This window comes from Dipodomys merriami, unplaced genomic scaffold, assembly GCF_024711535.1.
Source record: "Dipodomys merriami isolate MVZ:Mamm:240054 unplaced genomic scaffold, mDipMer1.0.p SCAF_4, whole genome shotgun sequence".
Lineage (NCBI taxonomy): Eukaryota > Metazoa > Chordata > Mammalia > Rodentia > Heteromyidae > Dipodomys > Dipodomys merriami.
Window position 1 is genome coordinate 7154246 of NW_027205603.1, and position 20410 is coordinate 7174655.

Below are 20410 nucleotides of genomic sequence, written 5' to 3' on the forward strand. Positions count from 1 at the left end.
ACAGAAAAGGCCAGAAGTAGAGCTGTGGCTCAAATGGCAGAGTGCTAGCCTTGAGCAAAAAAAACTCAGCGATAGTGCCCAGGTCCTGAGTTCAAGCCCCAGGACTGGCAAAAATAAAATAAAATAAAATAAAGTTGTAAGCAGTTTTATCTTCCAGTTTGTAAGCAAACATCTCCACAGGCATTTCCGGTTTCCAGTTGGTACACTGGAATTCAGTACTTGCTGTAATAGTATATAATGAGCTATCAGATGCTTTAATTCCAACATAATTATAATCATAATTGTAGTTACACTACAAGCCATTTTACTGATGAACAATCTTTCAGCAGTGATAAAAAAAACTACATAAAAGCATGCCAACATCATTTCAGGTTGTGTGGTAAAATTTATGAGACTTGTAATATGGTTTATCTTGAAACACATAGGCAAAATGTAGCTAGGAATTAATAATACATATCAGTTGGTGAAGAGCTTTGGTATGCCCTTGTCTATATATAAATTCTGAATTGGTAGTGGAATATGATTTGTTAAACTTCAGCAAAATATACATAACGTAAACATCACCATTTTGACTAGTTGTAAGCATACAGTTCAGTGCCATGAAGAACACTCACCTAATGGTGCAGCCATCACCCTACCCATCTCCAGAACTTTCTTAGAACCTCTGTCTCTCCTGGCCAACCTCTGCAGCCAGCATCCTACTTACCTCTTTTATGACCGGCATATGTCACATGGCACAGTGACACCTCCAGGCACACACAGTCATAGTGGCTCACTGCTTCTCCATGGTCTGCCTGCCCACTCGACTGCGATGGGATGCACACCCAGGCCACAGTAACTTTGGTCTGTGAACACAAGTGCCCATCTGTGCTTTGAGCCCTCGCTTTCAGTTCTCTGGGATGTGGGCTCAAAGGTGGCACTGCCAGATAGTTTTCTGAGAAACTTTCACGCTATTTTCCAAAGCAGTATACCATCCTTCACTCCCATAAGCAATGCAGGAGGGCTGCATTTTTTTTTTTCCCCACATAGAAAGGATTTTTTCCGCCGGTGCTGGTGGCTCACGCCTGTAATCCTAGCTACCCAGGAGGCTGAGATCTGAGGATCAAGGTTCAAAGCCAGCCCAGGCAGGAAAGTCCGTGAGACTCTTATCTCCAATAAACACTCAGAAAACCAGAAGTGGCGCTGTGGCTCAAGTGGTAGAGCACTAGCCTTGAGTTGAAGAGCTGAGGGACAGTGCCCAGGCCCAGAGTTCAGGACCCACGACCGACAAAAAAAAAAATAAAGGATTTTTTTCTAATAACAATACAAATAAAAACTTCATGATATAATTTCTAGTCTTGTTTCTTTACCAATTTTTTTCATCGTTTTTAGTATTGAAATAAAACATCAAGTTTTGTTTCTTTTTTTTTTGGGGGGGGGTTCCGGTCGTGGGGCCTGAACTCTGGACCTGGGCGCTGTCCCTCAGCTCTTCAGCTCAAGGCTAGTGCTCTACCACTTGAGTCACAGCGCCACATCTGGCTTTTTTTTCTGCTTATGTGGTGCTGAGGAATTGAACCCAGGGCCTCATGCACACAAGGCAAGCGCTCTACCACTGAGCCACCTTCCCAGCCCTTAAACATCAAGATTTATAATGTCAGACTTGGTCTGAGGGGCTGGGAAGGTGGCTCAGTGGTAGAGTGCTTGCCTTGCATGCCTGAGGCCCTGGGTTCGATTCCTCAGTACCACATAAGCAAAAAGAAAAAAGCTGGAAGTGGCACTGTGGCTCAAGTGGTAGAATGCTAGCCTGGAGCTGAAGAGCTGAGGGACAGTGCCCAGGCCCAGAGTTCAGGTCCCACGTCCGGACCCAAAAAAAAAAAAAAAAGGCTGAGTAGACAAGAGCCAGCTCAGGTTAAAGCTCTGATAATTACAAGAAAGCTTATAGAAATGGAGAAAGGACATTGGGTTTTGACCTGAAAAGATAACTAGCTGATATGTGCCTACATTTTCTGAGGTCTCCTGATAGACAATATAAAAATTAGAAGTATCATACTATTGTCTAAGTTGAATGATGATAATTTGATGTAAAATGTATTTGTTTAGATGAAATTTGTTTATACCAAATTACAAAGGTATTTCACAGACATAATTAAGTTTCATATAAAAACATATCCTTCATAAAGCAAAACAATAATCTAATGCTTTACAAAATATAGCAATATAGATTTAATAAAACATTCATATTTTATGAAAATTCCAAATTTCTTACCAAAGAAAGAGTAAAATAATTTAGGTGAATCTTAATCAGGTTTAGCTCAAAACAATTTCAGAATTACTGCCTTGGCAAGTGAAGTAATATCGTGACCTTCATTTCCGTTATTTCAGAATTATTCACATAGGATCTTGATTAGTTTAGCTACAACATGCACGTTGAGACTATTTCCAAGTAGACGGTAACGCTGCTTCATTGTTATCTTCTCAGGAAATTCTAGAAAAGAGAGGCAACAATAATAGTCATTTGTAATTCTAATTCTCAGAGGTACAAGGGATCTTTTTGTAAGAGCACAAATGCCGTCTCATAAATGCTGTCATGTGCCTCACAGCAATGCTTCGGTGAGCAATGAACTACAGTCATGTTGATGGTCCTGGGTGACAATTCACTGAAGGAGACTGAAAGATATTGTACCTGTCTTAGTTCACCTAAGTACTCTATGGCTCACAACAATGAAAGTAATTCAAGAAACATTTTTCAGAATGGATGCTCTTTGTTAAGAAACATAATACAATAAATCTCTAAAAGTTTCCTTCATAAATGAGAATTTGGAGACCAAAATATTAGAATATTGTCCACAAAATGAGAAACTATAAATATCACATCATATTACATAGTATCATCTGTGTGTGCATGTATCCACAGTAAATATGCTATAGAAAGTGGTGGCTACCATTTTTATTTATTCAACCTTTAAAAAAAAATTAGCAACTGTGGGGGCTGGGAAGGTGGCTCAGTGGTAGAGCACTTGCCTTGCATGCATGAGGCCCTGGGTTCGATTCCTCAGCACCCCATAAACAAAAAGAAAAAAGCTAGGGGCTGGGAAGGTGGCTCAGTGATAGAGCGCTTGCCTTGCATGCATGAGGCCACATAAGCAGCACCACATAAGCAAAAAGAAAAGAGCCAGAAGTGGCGCTGTGGCTCAAGTGGTAGAGCACTAGCCTTGAGCTGAAGAGCTGAGGGACAGCACCCAGGCCCAGAGTTCAGGCCCCACGACCGGACCAAAAAAAAAAAAATTAGCAACTGTTTTAGGGCAACAGTGTTAAAGTAGGAAGAAATAGAGAGAACTACTTTCTGTTCTCTCACAGAAAATGGAAATTAGACTCCAAAACTCAACTGGCTAGTTTTTAGTACAGAGTAGTTTAAACACCTTTATTAATTCTAGAACATTTTCATTATCCCAGAAAGAAAACTGGTACTTGTAGGTGGGCACGGGGGGAAACAACTGGGAGACAGTGAGGGAAGGAGTGATATTGTCCAAAAAGAAATGTCCTCATTAGCCAGGCGCCAGTGGCTCACACCTGTAATCCTAGCTATTCAGGAAGCTGAGATCTAAGGATCGAGGCTCAAAGCCAGCCCAGGCAGGAAAGACTGTGAGATTCTTATCTCCAATGAATCACCAGAAAACCAGAAGTGGCGCTGTGGCTCAAGTGGTAGAGTGCTAGCCTTGAGCTGAAGAGCTGAGGGACAGCACCCAGGCCCCACAACCGACAAAAAAAAAAAAAAAAAAAAAAAGAAAGAAAGGAAGGAAGAAAGAAAGGAAGGAAGGAAGGAAGGAAGGAAGAAGGAAAGAAAGGAGGGAAAGAAGGAAGGAAGAAATGTCCTCATTACCTGACTTATGTAACTGTAACCCCTATGTATATCACCTTTATAATAACAATAATTTTTTTAAAAAGCCAAAAAAAACCCTACAACTGGTAACCATTGAGTCATTCCCCATTTTTCCTCACCCTCCAAACCAATCTACTTTCTGTACTTATGACTTTGTCTATTTGGAACATTTCATATTAATGGAACCAAATAATATGCTGTTTCATATCTAGCTCCTTACAGTTTACATAATGTTTTCATGGTTTCTTAGTATTGTTGTATGTACTAATACTTACTTTCATACCTGTATAATAGTCTCCTTTAAGGATAGAACACATTTTATTTTATTTTATTTTATTTTATTTATTTTTTTTTTTGTCCGGTTGTGGGGCCTGAACTCTGGGGCTGAGCACTGTCCCTCAGCTCTTCAGCTCAAGGCTAGTGCCCTACCACCTGAGCCACAGCGCCACTTCCGGCTTTTTTCTTTTTGCTTATGTGGTGCTGAGGAATCGAACCCAGGGCCTCAGGCATGCAAGGCAAGCGCTCTACCACTGAGCCAACTTCCCAGCCCTAGAACACATTTTAATTGGGCTGTTTGTACTTTGGACTATGATAAGTAATACTGTTGTGCACATTCCTGTATATGTTTTTGTGTAGACACCAGCTTTCAATTCTGTTAGATATATATATACCTAGAAGTGATATGTGTGAAATATCTCTATGTTTAATATTTGTGAAACTATTAGAATTTCCATCAAGAGTCTCATAAGTTTTAATTTCTCCAGTTTTGCTGATTCTGTGCTTTTTTTATTCCTAGTCATGTGAGTAGGTATGAAGTAATTTTCACTGTAATTTGACTTACATTTCCTCTAGTAGCAAATGATGTTAAATATCTTATATATGCTTATTGGTTATTTGTCTATCTTCTTCAGAAATATGCATATTAAATTTCTGTGTACATTTTAAAGTTAGGTTATTTTTGGCTTTATTGTTGCATTATAGCGTTCTTTTAAATACACACACACACACACACACACACACACACACACAATTTTTTTTGGTAGGTCATGGGGCTTGAACTCTGGGCCTGGGCACTGTTCCTGAGCTCTTCAGCTAAAGGCTAGCACTATACCTCCTGAGCCACACTGCCACTTCTGGTTTTCTGGTGGTTAATTGGAGATCATAGTCTCATGGACTTTGCTGCCCAGGTTGGCTTTGAGCTGTGATGCTCAGATCTCAGCTTCCTGAGTAGCTAGAATTATAGGCATGAGCCACCAGTGCCTGGCTGTTCTTTTAATATTCTGAACGCAAGTCTCTCTCAGTTGCTTTTCATACTGTGTTTCTACAAACTGACTTTTTCTTATTGGATTTCTCTTCACATTCAGGACACTTTGAAATAATAAGTAATTGAAGAAAAAGCAAATTAGTTAATGAAACGAGGGAAATAATGAAAGAGCATTAAAATTTTAGTCTGGCGCCCATGGCTCACACTTGTAGTCCTAGCTACTTAGGAGGCTGAGATCTGAGGATCGTGGTTCAAAGCCAGCTGAGGCAGGAAAGTCTGTAAGACTCTTATCTCCAAATAACTACCAGAAAACCAGAAGTGGTGCTGTGGCTCAGGTAGTAGAGCGCTCGCCTTGAGCTGAAGAGCTGAGGGACAGTGCCCAGACCCAGAGTTCAAGCCCCACGACCAACAACAACAACAACAACAAAATAAAATTTCACTTATTTGGAAAAGCCAAAAGGTAGAGCTATGGTAAAGTTGCTTCATTAACATGGGATAAAACCTAGCCATAATAATAGTTACTATAAGAGAGCTGTCATTTGTAATCAAGTGTGATTGTAAAGTGTATGTCCTAAAATAAGCATATTATTCATCTAAAAAATTATTTAGTTGAACAGCTGGGAAGGTAGCTCAGTGGTAGAGTGTTTGCCTCACATGCATGAGGCCCTGGGTTTGATTCCTCAGCACCATATAAACAGAAAAAGCCAGAAGTGGCGCTATGGCTCAAGTGGTAGAGTGCTAGCCTTGAGCTGAAGAGCTGAGGGACAGCACCCAGGCCCATAGTTCAAGCCCCATGACCCCCAAAAAAAATCTATATCTATATATCTATCTATCTATATCTATCTATCTATCTATCTATCTATCTATCTATCTATCTATCTATCTATCTATCTATCTATCTATCTATCTATCTATCTATCTATCTATCTATGTAGTTGAGGAGCTGCGAATATGGCTTGGTGATAGAATGCTTACCTAGCATACATGACTGGCCAAAAAAATATTTTGTTGAAAATAGACAGAGGTACAGGAGCATTTACAAATCAGCTTTTAGACTATCCTAAGGATAATCTTTTATAGTGCTAAGATTGCATTGAAGGGCCAGATGCTAGCGGCACACACTTGTAATCCTAGCTACTCAAAGGCTGAGATCTGAGGATTGTGGTTTGAAGAGAGCCTGGGTTGGAAAGTCCATGAAATTCTTATCTCCAATTAGCCATCAAAAGAACTGGGAAGAGGAGCTGTAGCTCAAGTGGTAGAAGGCTAGTTCTTTGAGCACAAAAGCTCAGGGTCAATACCTGGATCCTGAGATCAAGCACAAAAAAAAAAAAAAAAAAAGAATAAAAAATGAAAGATTACTCCGAAGCTTTGATGAGAAGGAACAGTTTCAGAACAAATAAGATTTTTTAAAATTATGTGCTGTGTATCTAAATATATTTTATATACTGATATTAAAGTTCAAACTGTCTTACAGGAGAAAATTACATTAATTTTCAAGTTTAAAGGAGACTTTTAAAACTTAAAGACAGGGCTGGGAATGTGGCTTATTAGTAGAGTGCTAACCTAGCATACATGAAGCCCTGGGTTTGATTCCTCAGTACCACATAAAGAGAAAAAGCCAGAGGTGGCTGGGTGGCTCAAATAATAGAGTACTAGCTGTGAACAAAAGATGATCAGGGAAACAAAGGAGGAGGCTACAATGCTTGATAAGAAATGTACTCATTATCTTGCCCATGTAATTGTAACCCCTCTACAGTATTTTCACAATAAAAAAAAAATTTCCCAACACCAAAAAAAAAAAAAAAAGATGCTCAGGGACAGTGCACAAGTCCTGAGGTCTAACGCCAGGACTGGCAAGAAAAAAAAAAAAAAGAAAGAAAGGAAAAAAAAGAAAAAAGAAAGGAAGAAAACTTAAAGACCATAATTCTTGAAAAGAAACATGAATTAACAAAGCCAAAACCGTAGCTTCCTTCCAGTGAATGTAGGTTAGGTCCCTCTCAAGACCAAGACGGTAGCTTCCATCTAATGAGGGTAAGTTAGGTCTCTCTCAAGGTCAAGATGGTAGCTCCCATCTAGTGAGTGTAGGTTCAGTCCCTTTCTTCCAAAGCCTGCTCCCTCACAAGTGAATACTACTGGTCACAAAGAATCAGGACACAATGTACATAGAAATTGATGCATATCTGTCTTTGCTAGTGGACAAACAGATCAAACTAAGGCTATTTTGGAGTCCAGAGCCTATAACCATGGAAACATACATGAGGTGCTTAGGGGAAGCATCAGGGCAAGTTGTCCACACAACACAGCATATATTTTAGATTCAGCAACTTAAAAGCCTCTTTTTTCATATATGTTATACATATTCAGAGAATATAAAAATGTCTATTTTAACATATCTAAAATGTTTAAAATGATAAATTATTAAGTTATAAAGTATCTATCATTTGAAAATAAAAATAACACAAATATTGCATTGTCTCAGATACCAGGCAGACATCTATAATATAGTACTCACTAAACTCTCCTAGCCCTATGAAATTGGTGCTACGATTTTTCCCATTTTGCAAATGACTAAACTAAGACAGGTTGAAGTGGAATGAGGATTCAAATCTATTCTGACTATATAGCCTCTGTCTGTGCTCTTCATCAAGTTTCAGGATAACCAAAGTGACTGTAGCTCCTGGAATAAACGAGCACTGTAGGAAGACTTCATTTTTTATTGAATAATCACTCTTTTTTTCTCTCTCAAGTGGTAGGTAAAGTATGTCTAACTGTTCAAAAAGAAAGAAATATAGTCACCAAGAAAGCAACTGGAAATTAGAATCGAGTCCAACTCTCAGTTCTTTGTGCTATGATGTTCTCACTCGCTCTGTGACATAAACCAAGACAAGGAACGTCTGTGTTTTTCTTCAATAATACTCCCCAAGATATTTGGGCCTGAATGAGATCACCGAAGGTGGGGGGGGGGCAGGGAGTAGAAAAGAAAGCTGGCTGCTGTGACTATACGCAGACAGTCATCTACCAAGGGAGTGGTTAGATTATAATGTGTTTGTATCCAGTGTACAAAAGGATTGTGTTCCAAAGCCTCAGTGGTAAATCTACCATTTAGAATGTGAAACCCCATTCCTTTCACCCATTATTTAAGAATGGTACGGTGTTCATATTACAAGAGCACTGAATTTAGTAAAGTTTTCCTTTTCTACATTCAAATTCCCAGTCATGGCCTCAAATGTACATTTCTTCCCCCTGTAGCTCTGAAGGCATGGTATCCCTCCCTCTGCCCATTAGCTGGGCACTGATATCACACCATTCTCAGACTCCTTCACAGAAGAGAGCCAGGGCCAGCAATGGAGTTAGGAAGAGGGGGCCAGGCTGAGCCATGCCCACCAGGACAGTGTGTCCAATCTCTCTTAGTGGTAAAAATTCCTGGATTTCCTGAAGTGCCTGAGGTGGGACTTTGTCTATCTTTGCTTTTGTTTTCGAGGCACCCTGCTGAAGATCCCCTAATCTTTGGTCAGTGCTGGTTTTTATTAATCTTTTTCTTTCCTTTGGAAAACTCCTTCTTAGACTGCCTCCCCACCTTCTCTTTTCTCCACATAATTAACCCTTGCAGGAAGAGAAAGGCATACAACTGATAAGGATGGATCTCTGCTGGAGGAGAATAAATAGAAAGAAACCTTCCCTCATTGAGAAAAGAAAAGTCCTCAACTGAACTGCTTTTAAATTTCTTCATTTAAAAAAGCCAATGGAAGCACCGTTTCACAAGTGAGGGATTATTAGGTTCAGAACTTGGAAGCCAGAAAGTAAGTTGGAAAGAGAATGCTATAAAGAAGCCTCTGGGGGATGAAGGGAACTGCTCATCTGTGCCTCCTGCCTGGGGAAACTGACACACACTGGAGTCTCTGCTACTGACTCAGAAGGGAATCGACTGAGGCATTAGGGAAAGGGAACAGAGAGGAACAACCCCGCCCACCACGCCCCACCCCCACCCCCCCCAAAAAAAATGGAGCCATCAGGGAAGGATGAGTTTTCTGAACTGACCTATCTGGGCAAAGTCTTATTTATGAAATACATGTAAGTCTCTGATAAAATTTGGGGAGCTTGCTCACACCTGTAATCCTAGCTACTCAAGAGACTGAGATCTGAGGACTGTGGTTCAAAGCCAGCCTGGGCAGGGAAGTCTGTGAGACTCTTACCTCCAATAAACTACACAGAAAAAACCAGACATGATACTATAGCTCAAGTGATAGAGCACTAGCTTTGAATACAAAGAGGCTTAGGGAAAGTGTATAGGCCCTGACTGACAAAGAAAGAAAAGAAAAAAATTGGGGGAGCTTTAGTAAATGAAAGCTGTGATCTGCATGGATCCCACATACCGAAATCTGGAGGAAATCCAAGGAGATTTGCTATTTCTTTAGGCGTGAAATATCGCAGTTTAAGCATTGCCAATTTTGTTAGCTTTTCTTCTTCTGGCAAATTTGAAAGGGAATTGTAGATATTCTCAATCTGTGAAATCAATCAATCAATCAATCAATCAGTATAACTGGGAATATAGTGAGTGCAACCAGATTTGTTAAGATCAAATTTCCAATAATAACAGCTTACAAATGTTGGAGGTATAGTCTGCTATATCACATGGTAACATGATATATAAGAAAAATGTCTCTACAATAAATTATATAGTTGGCTCTATAATGATAACATAGATTTGGGGAAAGAAGAAAAGGCTACAAGTGGAGCCATGGTTCAAGTTGTAGAATGTCAGCAGTGAGCAAGAAAGATGAACGGAGCACATGGCTCTGTGTTCAAGCAACATGGCTATCCAAAAAAGGAAAAAGAAAAAGAGAAACAAAGAAAGGATTGACACTGAACACTTCAGGATACTTCTCAGTTCATCTGTTATTTTTAATCCTTAAAATTAATCATAATTCATAATGATAATAAAACATAATACAGTGAAAAGTATGAAAGGAAATCAACAAAGTGAACTTCACAATGCTAACACTAAAAGAAAATTTAAAGGCTGGGAGTGTGGCTTAGTGGAAGAGTGCTTGCCTAGTTTGCATGAAGCCCTGGGTTCAATTCCTCAGTATCACATAAACAGAAAAAGCCAGAAGTGGCACTGTGCTCAAGTGATAGAGTACTATCCTTGAACAAAAGAAGCTCAGGGACAGTGCCCAGGCCCTGAGTTCAAGCCCCACAATGGACAAAAATAAAAGTAAAATAAATAAAGGAAAGTTTATTGTAAATCTATTTTATCCAGTTAACATGGTACCTTATAAATGAAGAAAATATACTAAATATGACTTCTCAAATCTAGGCATTCATTTGCCTATGGTAGAATATTTACTATGAGTAAATTTTACCAAAAATTTGATGAGTATAAAGGAAGATAATATGATCTGACATTGAAATTATTCAAAAATTTTTAGTTCTGTATATCAAGTAATATTAAAACATGACACCAAGAAAAGTTGACAGCAAATGAATAATGTGCTTTGCTAGAACATATATATCTTGCCTATAAATAATTTTGAAAGTATGGACTACAAAGGACAATTTCAATATTAAGATTGATCTGCAAAATTTTAGAGTGCTAATGACTGTAGGTTAAACCTAAATTTGCTATTTATGGAATAAAAAGAAATGCAAATACAACAATAAAAATTAGAAAAGAGAAATGTGGAACATTCGAAATGCAAAATTCATACACAGCAACAAACGTTACTTGACATTGAAGAAATGTATATGATCATACATACATACATGAATAGAATATATGCATACACATACGTATTTACATATATATACATTCCCAGTTGAACATTCTGAATTATTTTTAACATTCTCAAATTAAGTATTAAACGTAAGATTGCTTAAAAGTTTTAAACATACATGGTACCTGCACATCCTTTGAAGTCTGTAACACAGATCCTGTCCCTTCAATGTAGGTTCCATAACTAGAAAGTTAACATGAATGTTATTCAGTATGCAACCTATTTGGTAATGCTAGATTTCTTACAGATTTCTCGAATGACTTAATACACACACAGTTACACATCCTTCTGCAATATCCTGACTGAAATATGCATTTCAATTGAAAAATGACTAGGTAAAAGACATTCTATTTAATTAACTTCTTGGTAACTAAATGTGGCAGTTTTTGAGTTGCATAAATGCCACTGAATTATGTGTTGTTATAATTTCATATCAAATGTTATGTCTCACACCTATAATTCTAGCTACTCAGGAGACTGAGAGCTAAGGATTGGGCTTTAAAGCCAGCCCAGGCAGGAAAGTCCATGAGACTCTCCAATTAGCCACAAGAAAACTAGAAGTGGCACTGTAGATCAAGTGGTAGAGTGCTCTCCTTCAGCTGAAGAGCTCAGAGACAGCGCCCAGGCTCAGAGTTCAAGCCCCACAATCGACCAAAAGTAAAAAAAGATTCATCATTAGAATATGTATTTTATATTCATATGTTCAATACTAACAAGTCTTCCATATTAAGAGTTAAAAGTAAAACAGACTGCTATTTTATTTACTAATACCTGAACAATCATTTTTTTCTCAGGATCCCAAACCCTGCTAATTCCACAGAAACAGGTCCACAGAGACTTCTTGTGTCCCTCATTTAGCCCTTTTTTTTTTCTCAGTTATGGGGCTTGAACTCAGCCTGAGCCACCGGCGCCCAGCTTAACCCAATGTTTTTATTGCCATTTTCACACAAGAATTAATTATATAAAAAAATTGTTGGGGCTGGGAATGTGGCTCAGTGGTAGAGTGCTTGCCTAGCATGCATGAAGCCCTGGGTTTGATTCCTTAGTACCACATACACAGAAAAAGCCAAAAGTGGTACTGTGACTCAAGTGGTAGAGTGTTAGCCTTGAGCAAAAGAAGCTCAGGGACAGTGCCCAGGCCAAGGTTCAAGCCCCAGAACTAGCAAAAAAAAAAAAAAAAATTGTATAAACTATTTCAAAAATCAAAAGTACAGCATGTTTCTTTTTCCAGTATAATTGCCAACCTGGCCATTCAACATGTAAGTATTATTTTTTTCATAATAGAAGAACTTAAGAATATAAATTTAAAAAGACAACTGAGAAAAAACAAGTTTTTCAAATTATGTTCACATGTATTACACATAGAAATATGTGTGTGAGCAGGGCACTGCTAGCTACTTAGAAGGCTGAGATCTGAGGATCACAGATTCAAACTTGCTAACACAAGAAAGTCTGCGAGACTCTTATCTCCAATTTACAATCAAAAAGCTTGAAGTGGAGCTCTGGTTCAAATGGCTCAGTGCTAGCCTAGAGTAAAAGAAGTACAGGCCCTGAATTCAAGCTCCATTCAAGCATCCCTACCCCTTACCTACCACTCCCACCCCCACCTACAAAGAAATATATGTGTGGACATTCACTACAATAGAATATACTTCTCTAATAAAGCTTGCTTTATATCATGTTCATAATTACAAAAGAATCTCAAGGTTGGTTTTTTTTTATCACAAAATTGATAAGTCTTGTTTTATGACAGTCCTAAACAGAACCTCTTGAACTTAGTAACAGACAACAGCTGAGAGAGATCTTCTAAGGTAAAGTGAAGCAATAAATCCTCACTCCTACAAGTTCAAGGGCAGAGTAGAAAATCAGATGAGTCCGATATGGTTGTATCTGCTGCCCAGAGTCTTGTTACAGATACTAGCTAATAGGTAAAAAGAGAAGGTCTAAATTGTCAAATCATACAACTCCCATCAAATGAGGGCAAATGGCCTTCATAGAGCAGTCTGGGTGTTAAGACAAAACTTTTCCAAAAAGGTCCAGTTTGCCTCTTCATTCTACAAAAAAAAAAAAAAAAAACAACCCAAAAAACAAAAAAAAATGTATTAGACACTCAAGAAAAGGAAGCCCCTAAAAGTTTATCAACAGGTAAGTAGAAAAACAAATTATGACTATGCCATGAAAATAAGGGAGATTTTATGTACTGATGTGTAGCTAAGAAAGGAAACATAATATGTATATTGTGGGCTATCATTTGTTTAAAGCATGGATAAAACTCTACATGCATACTTCAACAGCTCCTCATGAACTAAACATCCAAGTGGTTACATAACAAATCACTACCACAGATTACATGTAGGGAGAGATATTAGATGGACAAGAGACAGATGTAGAAAGAGGCCAGGGGGAGTATAGTTGTGGACATGGGAGGGGAAAAACAAAGGAGGAGGCAACAATACTTGATAAGAAATGTACTCATTACCTTGCTCATGTAATTGTAACCCCTCTGTACAGTATTTTCACAATAAAAAACTTACTTAAAAATAAAAAAAGAAAGAGGCCAGGAGTCTTAACAATCTTAGTACCTTTTGAATTTTGAGCCATGAGAATGTATTACTTATTCAAAACACCAAGTAAAATTTAAATTTAAAAATTATCTGAATGGGCTGCAGATGACTCAATTCATTTCTTTAGGTTATCATTTAATTGCTTCTTATTTAACATATTAATCATGAGAGTGGACATAACTCTCTCAGGCTTAACATGTCGTGAAAGAGGGGTGCTAAAAGTCAGCAATTCACAAGCTAGGGAGGCCATGCCTACACCATGGCACTGAAACTCCCATGAAGGTCACTGAAAAATGCCCTTGTCTTTTATGAACTCTTTTGTGGGTAGTGCACATCATGTTCCGCCAGAGGAATTTTCACTCATGTTCTCTACTGAGGCACCAGGCAGGCAATTAGGGGGAAAAATCATTCTGGTTTATGAAACATTCATTGTTTTGAGAAGAACTAAAAGAATATCTATTAAAATCTAATTATTTTGTATAAAAGACAGATGGTACAGCTTGAAAACCTACCCCTTGGTGAAGCACGTGGACCTTCTGCAAGTAGGGCTGACAATATCAAATAAAAGGGAGTATCGTAGCAATGACTTGGGTGGTAAACAGTACTGACTCATATCAATGTCATCTTCGAGAAAATCCGTTAGCATTTTCACAGAGAGATCGCTGTTCTGTTGGTATTTTCTCTCAATTTCTTCAGCTGTTTCAAGTTTATAAAGAATGCCATCCTTTCCAGAACAGTGTGTGCTGCTTTCTAAGCAAGCACTGGCTTCAATTTTCTCTTCTTTAATTTTCTTTTCTGCATCTACTGCATATGTTTGTGGATGCCCACATTCCATTTTGGGAAACTCCATCAGTACCTGGCATTAAGCAAAAAGTTTAGAAAGCAATATTAACATTCCAAAGCCTGTATTTGGGATAAGAGTTTGCCATATTCTTTTCATTAAAAAAGAAATATTGGAACATACTCATGATCTAAAAGAACACTAGTAATTAAAAAAAGAAAACCACTTTTCATCATGAAAAGTTATTTCTGCTCATGAGGCCCACAGGAAAAACTTCTATAAAACTCATAACCTGTACCAAGTCCTATTATATGAAAGAAAAATCATGCATTTTTAATGTTATGCCTTTCTGAATATACGGTATAGATTGTTTCTGGAACTGAATACTAGGGAAAGGGGGATAAGGTACATACTGCATACAGGTGATTCAAATGACACAACCCATCTTCTATTTGCATAGTTACTAGTGATTATTGACCATTTCATTGAACCATTGAAACTTATTAACCACCCCTATTTTCTTTTTTCTTTGTCATCTGTGGGGCTTGAACTCAGGGCCTGGGTGCTATCCCTGAGCTCTTTTGCTCAAGGCTAGTGCTTGACCTCTTTGAACCACAATGCTACTTCCAGTTTTCCAGTGCTTAATTGGAGATGAGTCTTCACAGACTGGGCTGGCTTTGAGCCTCGATCCTCAGATCTCAGCCTCCTGAATCACCAGGATTACAGGTGTGAGCCACTGGTGCCCCACTCCACCCTCATTTTTAACCAAAGTGCATAAAATTGTTCACCTAATTACACTCCTATCTATAGGAAATGAGTGTTTAAATTTCAGTTATACTAATTATTACTAGATTTTAATCAATTCGGCTAAACAGTATTGGCTTAAAAAATGCAACCAATGGGGCTGGGAAGGTGGCTTAGTAGTAGAGCACTTGCCTTGCATGCATGAGGCCCTGGGTTCGATCCTCAGCACCACATAAGCAAAAAGAAAAAGCCGGAAGTGGCCCTGTGGCTCAAGTGGTAGAGCGCTAGCCTTGAGCTAAAGAGCTGAGGGACAGCGCCCAGGCCCAGAGTTCAGGCCCCATGACCAGACCTCCCTCCCCCCCCAAAATGCAACTATTGTGTTAAAATACTCTTAAGCTGTTTTTAGGAAAGTATATGATTTTTTAAAATTTTATTTATTTTATTTTATTTTTTTGGCCAGTCCTGCAGCTTGAAATCAGGGTCTGAGCACTGTCCCTGAGCTTCTTTGGCTCAAGACTAGCCACTCTACCACTTGAGCCACAGTACCACTTCTGGCATTTCTGTGTATATGTTACTGAGGAATCAAACCCAGGGCTTCATGAATGCTAGGCAAGTGCTCTATCACTAAGCCACATTCCCAGCCCCAAATATATAATATTTAAAAAAAATAACCAATAGTTTTAATAATCAAATAATAAATAATTTAAAAATTAAAAAATAACAAAAAGTCAATGGTGAGAAGGGAAATAGCAATAATGGTAATTTTTTTTTTTTTTTACTTGTAACATTCTCTCCTACTAAAAATATGTTTTGTGTGTGTTGGTTTTGTTTAAAGTAAAAGTGGCATCAGGAGCAGAAAAGGCCTTGAAGATGGAAATAGAGTGTGGTCTATAATAAGGAACACAGCACACACACAAAGAGGTTCTTGAAAAGGAAATAGCCGACTGACACATATCCGGAACAAATGAACAACAGCAACAACAATAACCACAGTAATAGTACCTGACCAGGGGCTTGAAAAGGTAGTGGCTCTGACTGAAGCTTTGCAATGAGGAAATACCTTAGCCTTGAATTTGGAATGCCAAGCTATAAACAGAACAGAGCAGTTAGTCAGGATACCAAACTAAAGAGATTTCTACAAACTTTAGCACCTAGTCTACATCTAGATATCTAGATTCTGCTGGAGTAGACTACACGCTGCTGGTTTTTGGAAGCATTCTTCATCTTTTTTATATTTTTTGCCATTCCTGGGGCTTGAACTCAGGGCCTTGGTACTGTCCCTGAGCTTCTTTTGCTCAAGGCTAGCACTCTATCACTTGAGCCACAGCACTACCTCTGGCTTCTTCTGTTTATTTTCTTTCAAGCTATTGTAAAACCTTTAAAGTTCTTTTCTGTACTTTTGTCTGAATGAAGTTTGAATATGGCAAATCATATGTCTGTAAATAATTTTCATTTTATATTTCCCAAGTAAAATGAAATAGAGGATTTTTACATTTATTCTTGCCAATACAGTAAACATTTTAAAAAATTAAGTTCAAATTCTTGGTTATTTATTATTGTATTAAAAAGGAAGATATAATATTTTAAGAGTTAAAAGTCAATAAATATGAAATATATTTAAAGAAATTAGATATATTGCTAATTTCCACAGTTTATTGTACATCTAATTTTTAAGTAAGTTTTAATTTCTAGGCAAAGAGCTACATGTTATAGCTAAAGAAGATTAGAAACTAAACATAACAATAACAAAAATGGCAACACTTATAAAATCAAAATCTGCCAAAAATTTTTTTGGAACAAATTACTTTGATTTCTTAAAAATGAAATGAAATAAATGTTTATAACTTGTTATGCCACAAAAATATAATTAGAAAATAATATATTCATTTTATTTTCTGTTTTGGATTAAAGCATCACTAAATAACACCTCGTTTGAAATCACCGTATATCATATATTTTCAAAGCATGACAACATTTTTTTCTAAAAGAAAAATATAATTTATGAACTTCATATGAATTATATATTTTTCCATCAAAAAAGCTACATGCAGACACTAAATTCTATAGAAAATAAGACTCATGTCGAAATTTCAGGATTTACATAAAATATTATTAGAAACATCTATTTAAATTATAATTTATATAATGGTTTAAAATGTGGTACCTACAGTGGTTGGAGATAATAGAAATTCTTGGTACTGAAAGCCACAATTTTCTATTGTTTGTATCAATAGGTCTCTGAAAAGAGAGAAAAAAAAATGAAAATGAGGTTCTTATAGTAAATAAGCAGAAAACTTCACCCATAAGTAAAATGGTTAACTGTACACAAGCTGTTTAGAAAGACAATGCTGCTAAATCAGATCCACCTTTAAGAAATTACATTTTTTGTGTGTAAGACCTAGTACTCAGGCTTGAACTCAGGGCCTTAAACACACAGGGAGTACTCTACCATTTGAGACAAAACTCCTTTTCTGGCTTTTTGGTGGACAACTGTTGACAGGAGATTCAATGATGTCTCTACCGGGGCTGTCCCTGAACCACCAACCTCACATCCTGGGCCGGCCCTTAACCACTATGCTCAAATCTTGGGCTGGCCTTGAATTACCATCCTCAGATCTCAGCCTCTTGAGTAACTAGGATTATAGCTGTAAGCCACCTTGGCCAGGCCAAAAATTACATTTTAATAAACATATATACAATTCTGAGTTATAAGTAAATGAAGCTACCAGAAGATGTACCCACATTAATGAAGGTTCAAATTGTTAACTATTTGATGATGAATTTGCCAAGGGGGTAGGAATGACAGCTTCACAGCAGGAGATTAAATGGAAAACCCTTAGTGAGCAGCAGGAGTTACAGACCGAAGCACTAGCTCAGACTGACATCTTTTCCCTAAACTGCCATCTCACTGAACCCAGATATGGGGCTTTTTCATGGAATGTGGAGGCCCTAATTAATAGGGCAGAAAAATCCTACCGAAACAATCTGTTCTTTTGTTGTTTGCTTGTCCTGAGGCTTGAACTCTGAGCCTAGAAGCTGTCTCTAAACTTTTGTGCCAATCGCAAGCATTCTACCACTTGAGCCACACCTACAACTCCAGCTCTAATGTGTGTGGGTATGGGGGAAGAGGGGAGGTTAATTGGAAGTTAAGAGTCTCACGGACTTTCCTGCTGGGGCTGCCTTCAAACCCTGATCATAGGATTGCAGCCTCAGCCACTGGCATCCAGCTCACAATCTGTTCTTAATCAGAACTTTTTTTGCAAGCAAATTGATTATATTTATTACTTTAAAAATTATTTTTATTATTATTTTACCTTATTGTTATTGTAAAGGTAATATACAGAGGAGTTACAGTTAGGTTCCTCTCTCCTTCTTTTCTTCCAGTTTTCCCCTCTCGACCTGTATAGTTAATTTTCAACATAGTGTCTAGCAAGTGTCACTGCTGCATTTGTTCACCCTTTGTCCCACCATTTCTGTGTTCCCCCTTATTCTTCCACAGATAAACTTACATACAAGACAAAAGGTACAGAAATTAAAAGCAGTGACAAAGAAAAAACAAACTAGAAGCAAAATAACATAAAACCTCTTGTTTCTAAGACAGCAATTCTACTCCCAGGCATTTATCCAATAGACCACAAACAAGGCCACATTAAAACTACTAGCACAATCATGTTCAATGCAGCATTGTTGACCATAGCCAAAATATAGAATCAACCCAGATGCCCCTCAGCAGATGCATGGATCAAGAAAATGAAATTCTATACTTCCATCAGAAAAAAATGACATTGCCCCATTTGTAAGGAAATAGAAAGACTTGGAAAAAATTATATTAAGCAAAGTAAGCCAGACCCAAAGAAACATCAGTTGCATGTTTCCCTCATTTGTTGTAACTAAAAAGTGCCTATAAATCTACAGGTAAACACACTGGATGGTAAAACACAAAAAAATAGACGTGGACATAATAAATTATACAGGACGCAAGAGATTCACACAGACCAAAGGAGGATATTTTTTTATTTTCTTTTTTTTTTTTTTTACCAGACCTAGGGCTTAAATTCTGGGCCTGGGCACTGTCCCTCAGCTCTTCAGCTCAAGGTTAGCGCTCTACCACTTGAGCCATAGTGCCACTTACGGTTTTCTGGTGGTTTATTGGAGATAAGAGTCTCATATGGGGGCTGGGAAGGTGGCTCAGTGGTAGAGCGCTTGCCTTGCATGCTCAAGGCCCTGGGTTCGATTCCTCAGCACCACATAAGCAAAAAGAAAAAAGCTGGAAGTGGCGCTGTGGCTCAAGTGGTAGAGCGCTAGCTTTGAGCTGAAGAGCTGAGGGACAGTGCCCAGGCCCAGAGTTCAGGCCCCATGACTGGACCCCCCCCCCAAAAAAAAGAGTCTCATATGGATTCTCCTGCTTTGAACCGCGATCCTCAGATCTCAGCCTCCTGAGTAGCTACAATTACAGGCATGAGCCACCAGTGCCCAGCTCCCTAAGCTTCTTTTGCTCAAGGCTAGTACTCTACCATTTAGGACACCGTGCCACTTCCAGCTTTTCCTGTTTATGTGATACTGAGGAATCGAACTCAGGGCTTTATGCATGCTAGGCTAGCATTCTACTACTAAACCATATTCCCAGTCCCCAAAAGAGGGTATTCTTAGGAGACGATCACAAAGGTTCAATAGCTATGGGCATATGATGATATAAAACAATGATTATTGAAATGAACTCCAAGAAATGGAAACAAGGTTTTATGTTAATCAGAACATTTTTACTTCAAAAGAGATAGGCACTAATCCTAGAAATATCATTTTTACAAAAAGGATAATATTTCAAAATGGGAAAGAATAAGTAGAATCAAACTTTGCAAAGCTGCAAATTGTTAGTCAAACTCAATACTAATAAATATGTAACCTATTTAAAATATCAGAATATACATGTTCATTTTTGAGATCTTTATTCATGACACTTCCTACTGACAGATATTTTCTTACCTTGTAGAAGATACTTCAAACCCTTTAACATTTTCCAGAAGGATATATTTTGGTAATTTCTGTAATCTAAAAAACAAAGCAGTTACAGATATTTCATGATAAAGAAAACAAAAAATCACTACTTATAAGAATGAGGTAATTTTCTGAACTCTTTTTATTATAAATGAATATTTTATGATAGAGATAATCTATATTTTACTAATTTTTCTCCATAAACATGGCACATAAACATGGCAAAGTTCACACTTGAAAATGTTAATCTCCATTCGAACTTGTCTCTGAACCTGGGTTTGCAGAGTCAAGCCACTGCATTGCCCTACTCAAAGGGATGCTATTTACAGAGAATATAATGCACCTAGAGTTTGCAGGCGTTTCTAGGCCTTGGGTAACAACATTCCCTGATATGAACACCATTTGCATTGCTATGAGCAGAGGCAATGC

General features: G+C 37.9%; 1 protein-coding gene across 3 annotated transcripts in view; it reads right to left on the reverse strand.

Annotated features, from left to right (window-relative positions):
* Nucleotides 1–1766: 1766 nt before the first annotated feature.
* Nucleotides 1767–20410, reverse strand: part of Trdmt1 (tRNA aspartic acid methyltransferase 1) — a 42950-nt gene continuing 24306 nt past the window's right edge. For all 3 annotated transcript variants that reach the window (XM_069990437.1, XM_069990438.1, XM_069990439.1), the window contains 7 exons: nucleotides 19970–20035; nucleotides 17155–17224; nucleotides 15989–16072; nucleotides 13974–14317; nucleotides 11023–11080; nucleotides 9497–9626; nucleotides 1767–2464 (listed from right to left, as the gene is read on the reverse strand). In XM_069990437.1, the coding sequence (XP_069846538.1) occupies nucleotides 2364–2464; nucleotides 9497–9626; nucleotides 11023–11080; nucleotides 13974–14317; nucleotides 15989–16072; nucleotides 17155–17224; nucleotides 19970–20035 (853 nt within the window). In that variant the 3' untranslated portion in view covers nucleotides 1767–2363. The remainder of the gene's footprint in view (nucleotides 2465–9496; nucleotides 9627–11022; nucleotides 11081–13973; nucleotides 14318–15988; nucleotides 16073–17154; nucleotides 17225–19969; nucleotides 20036–20410) is intronic.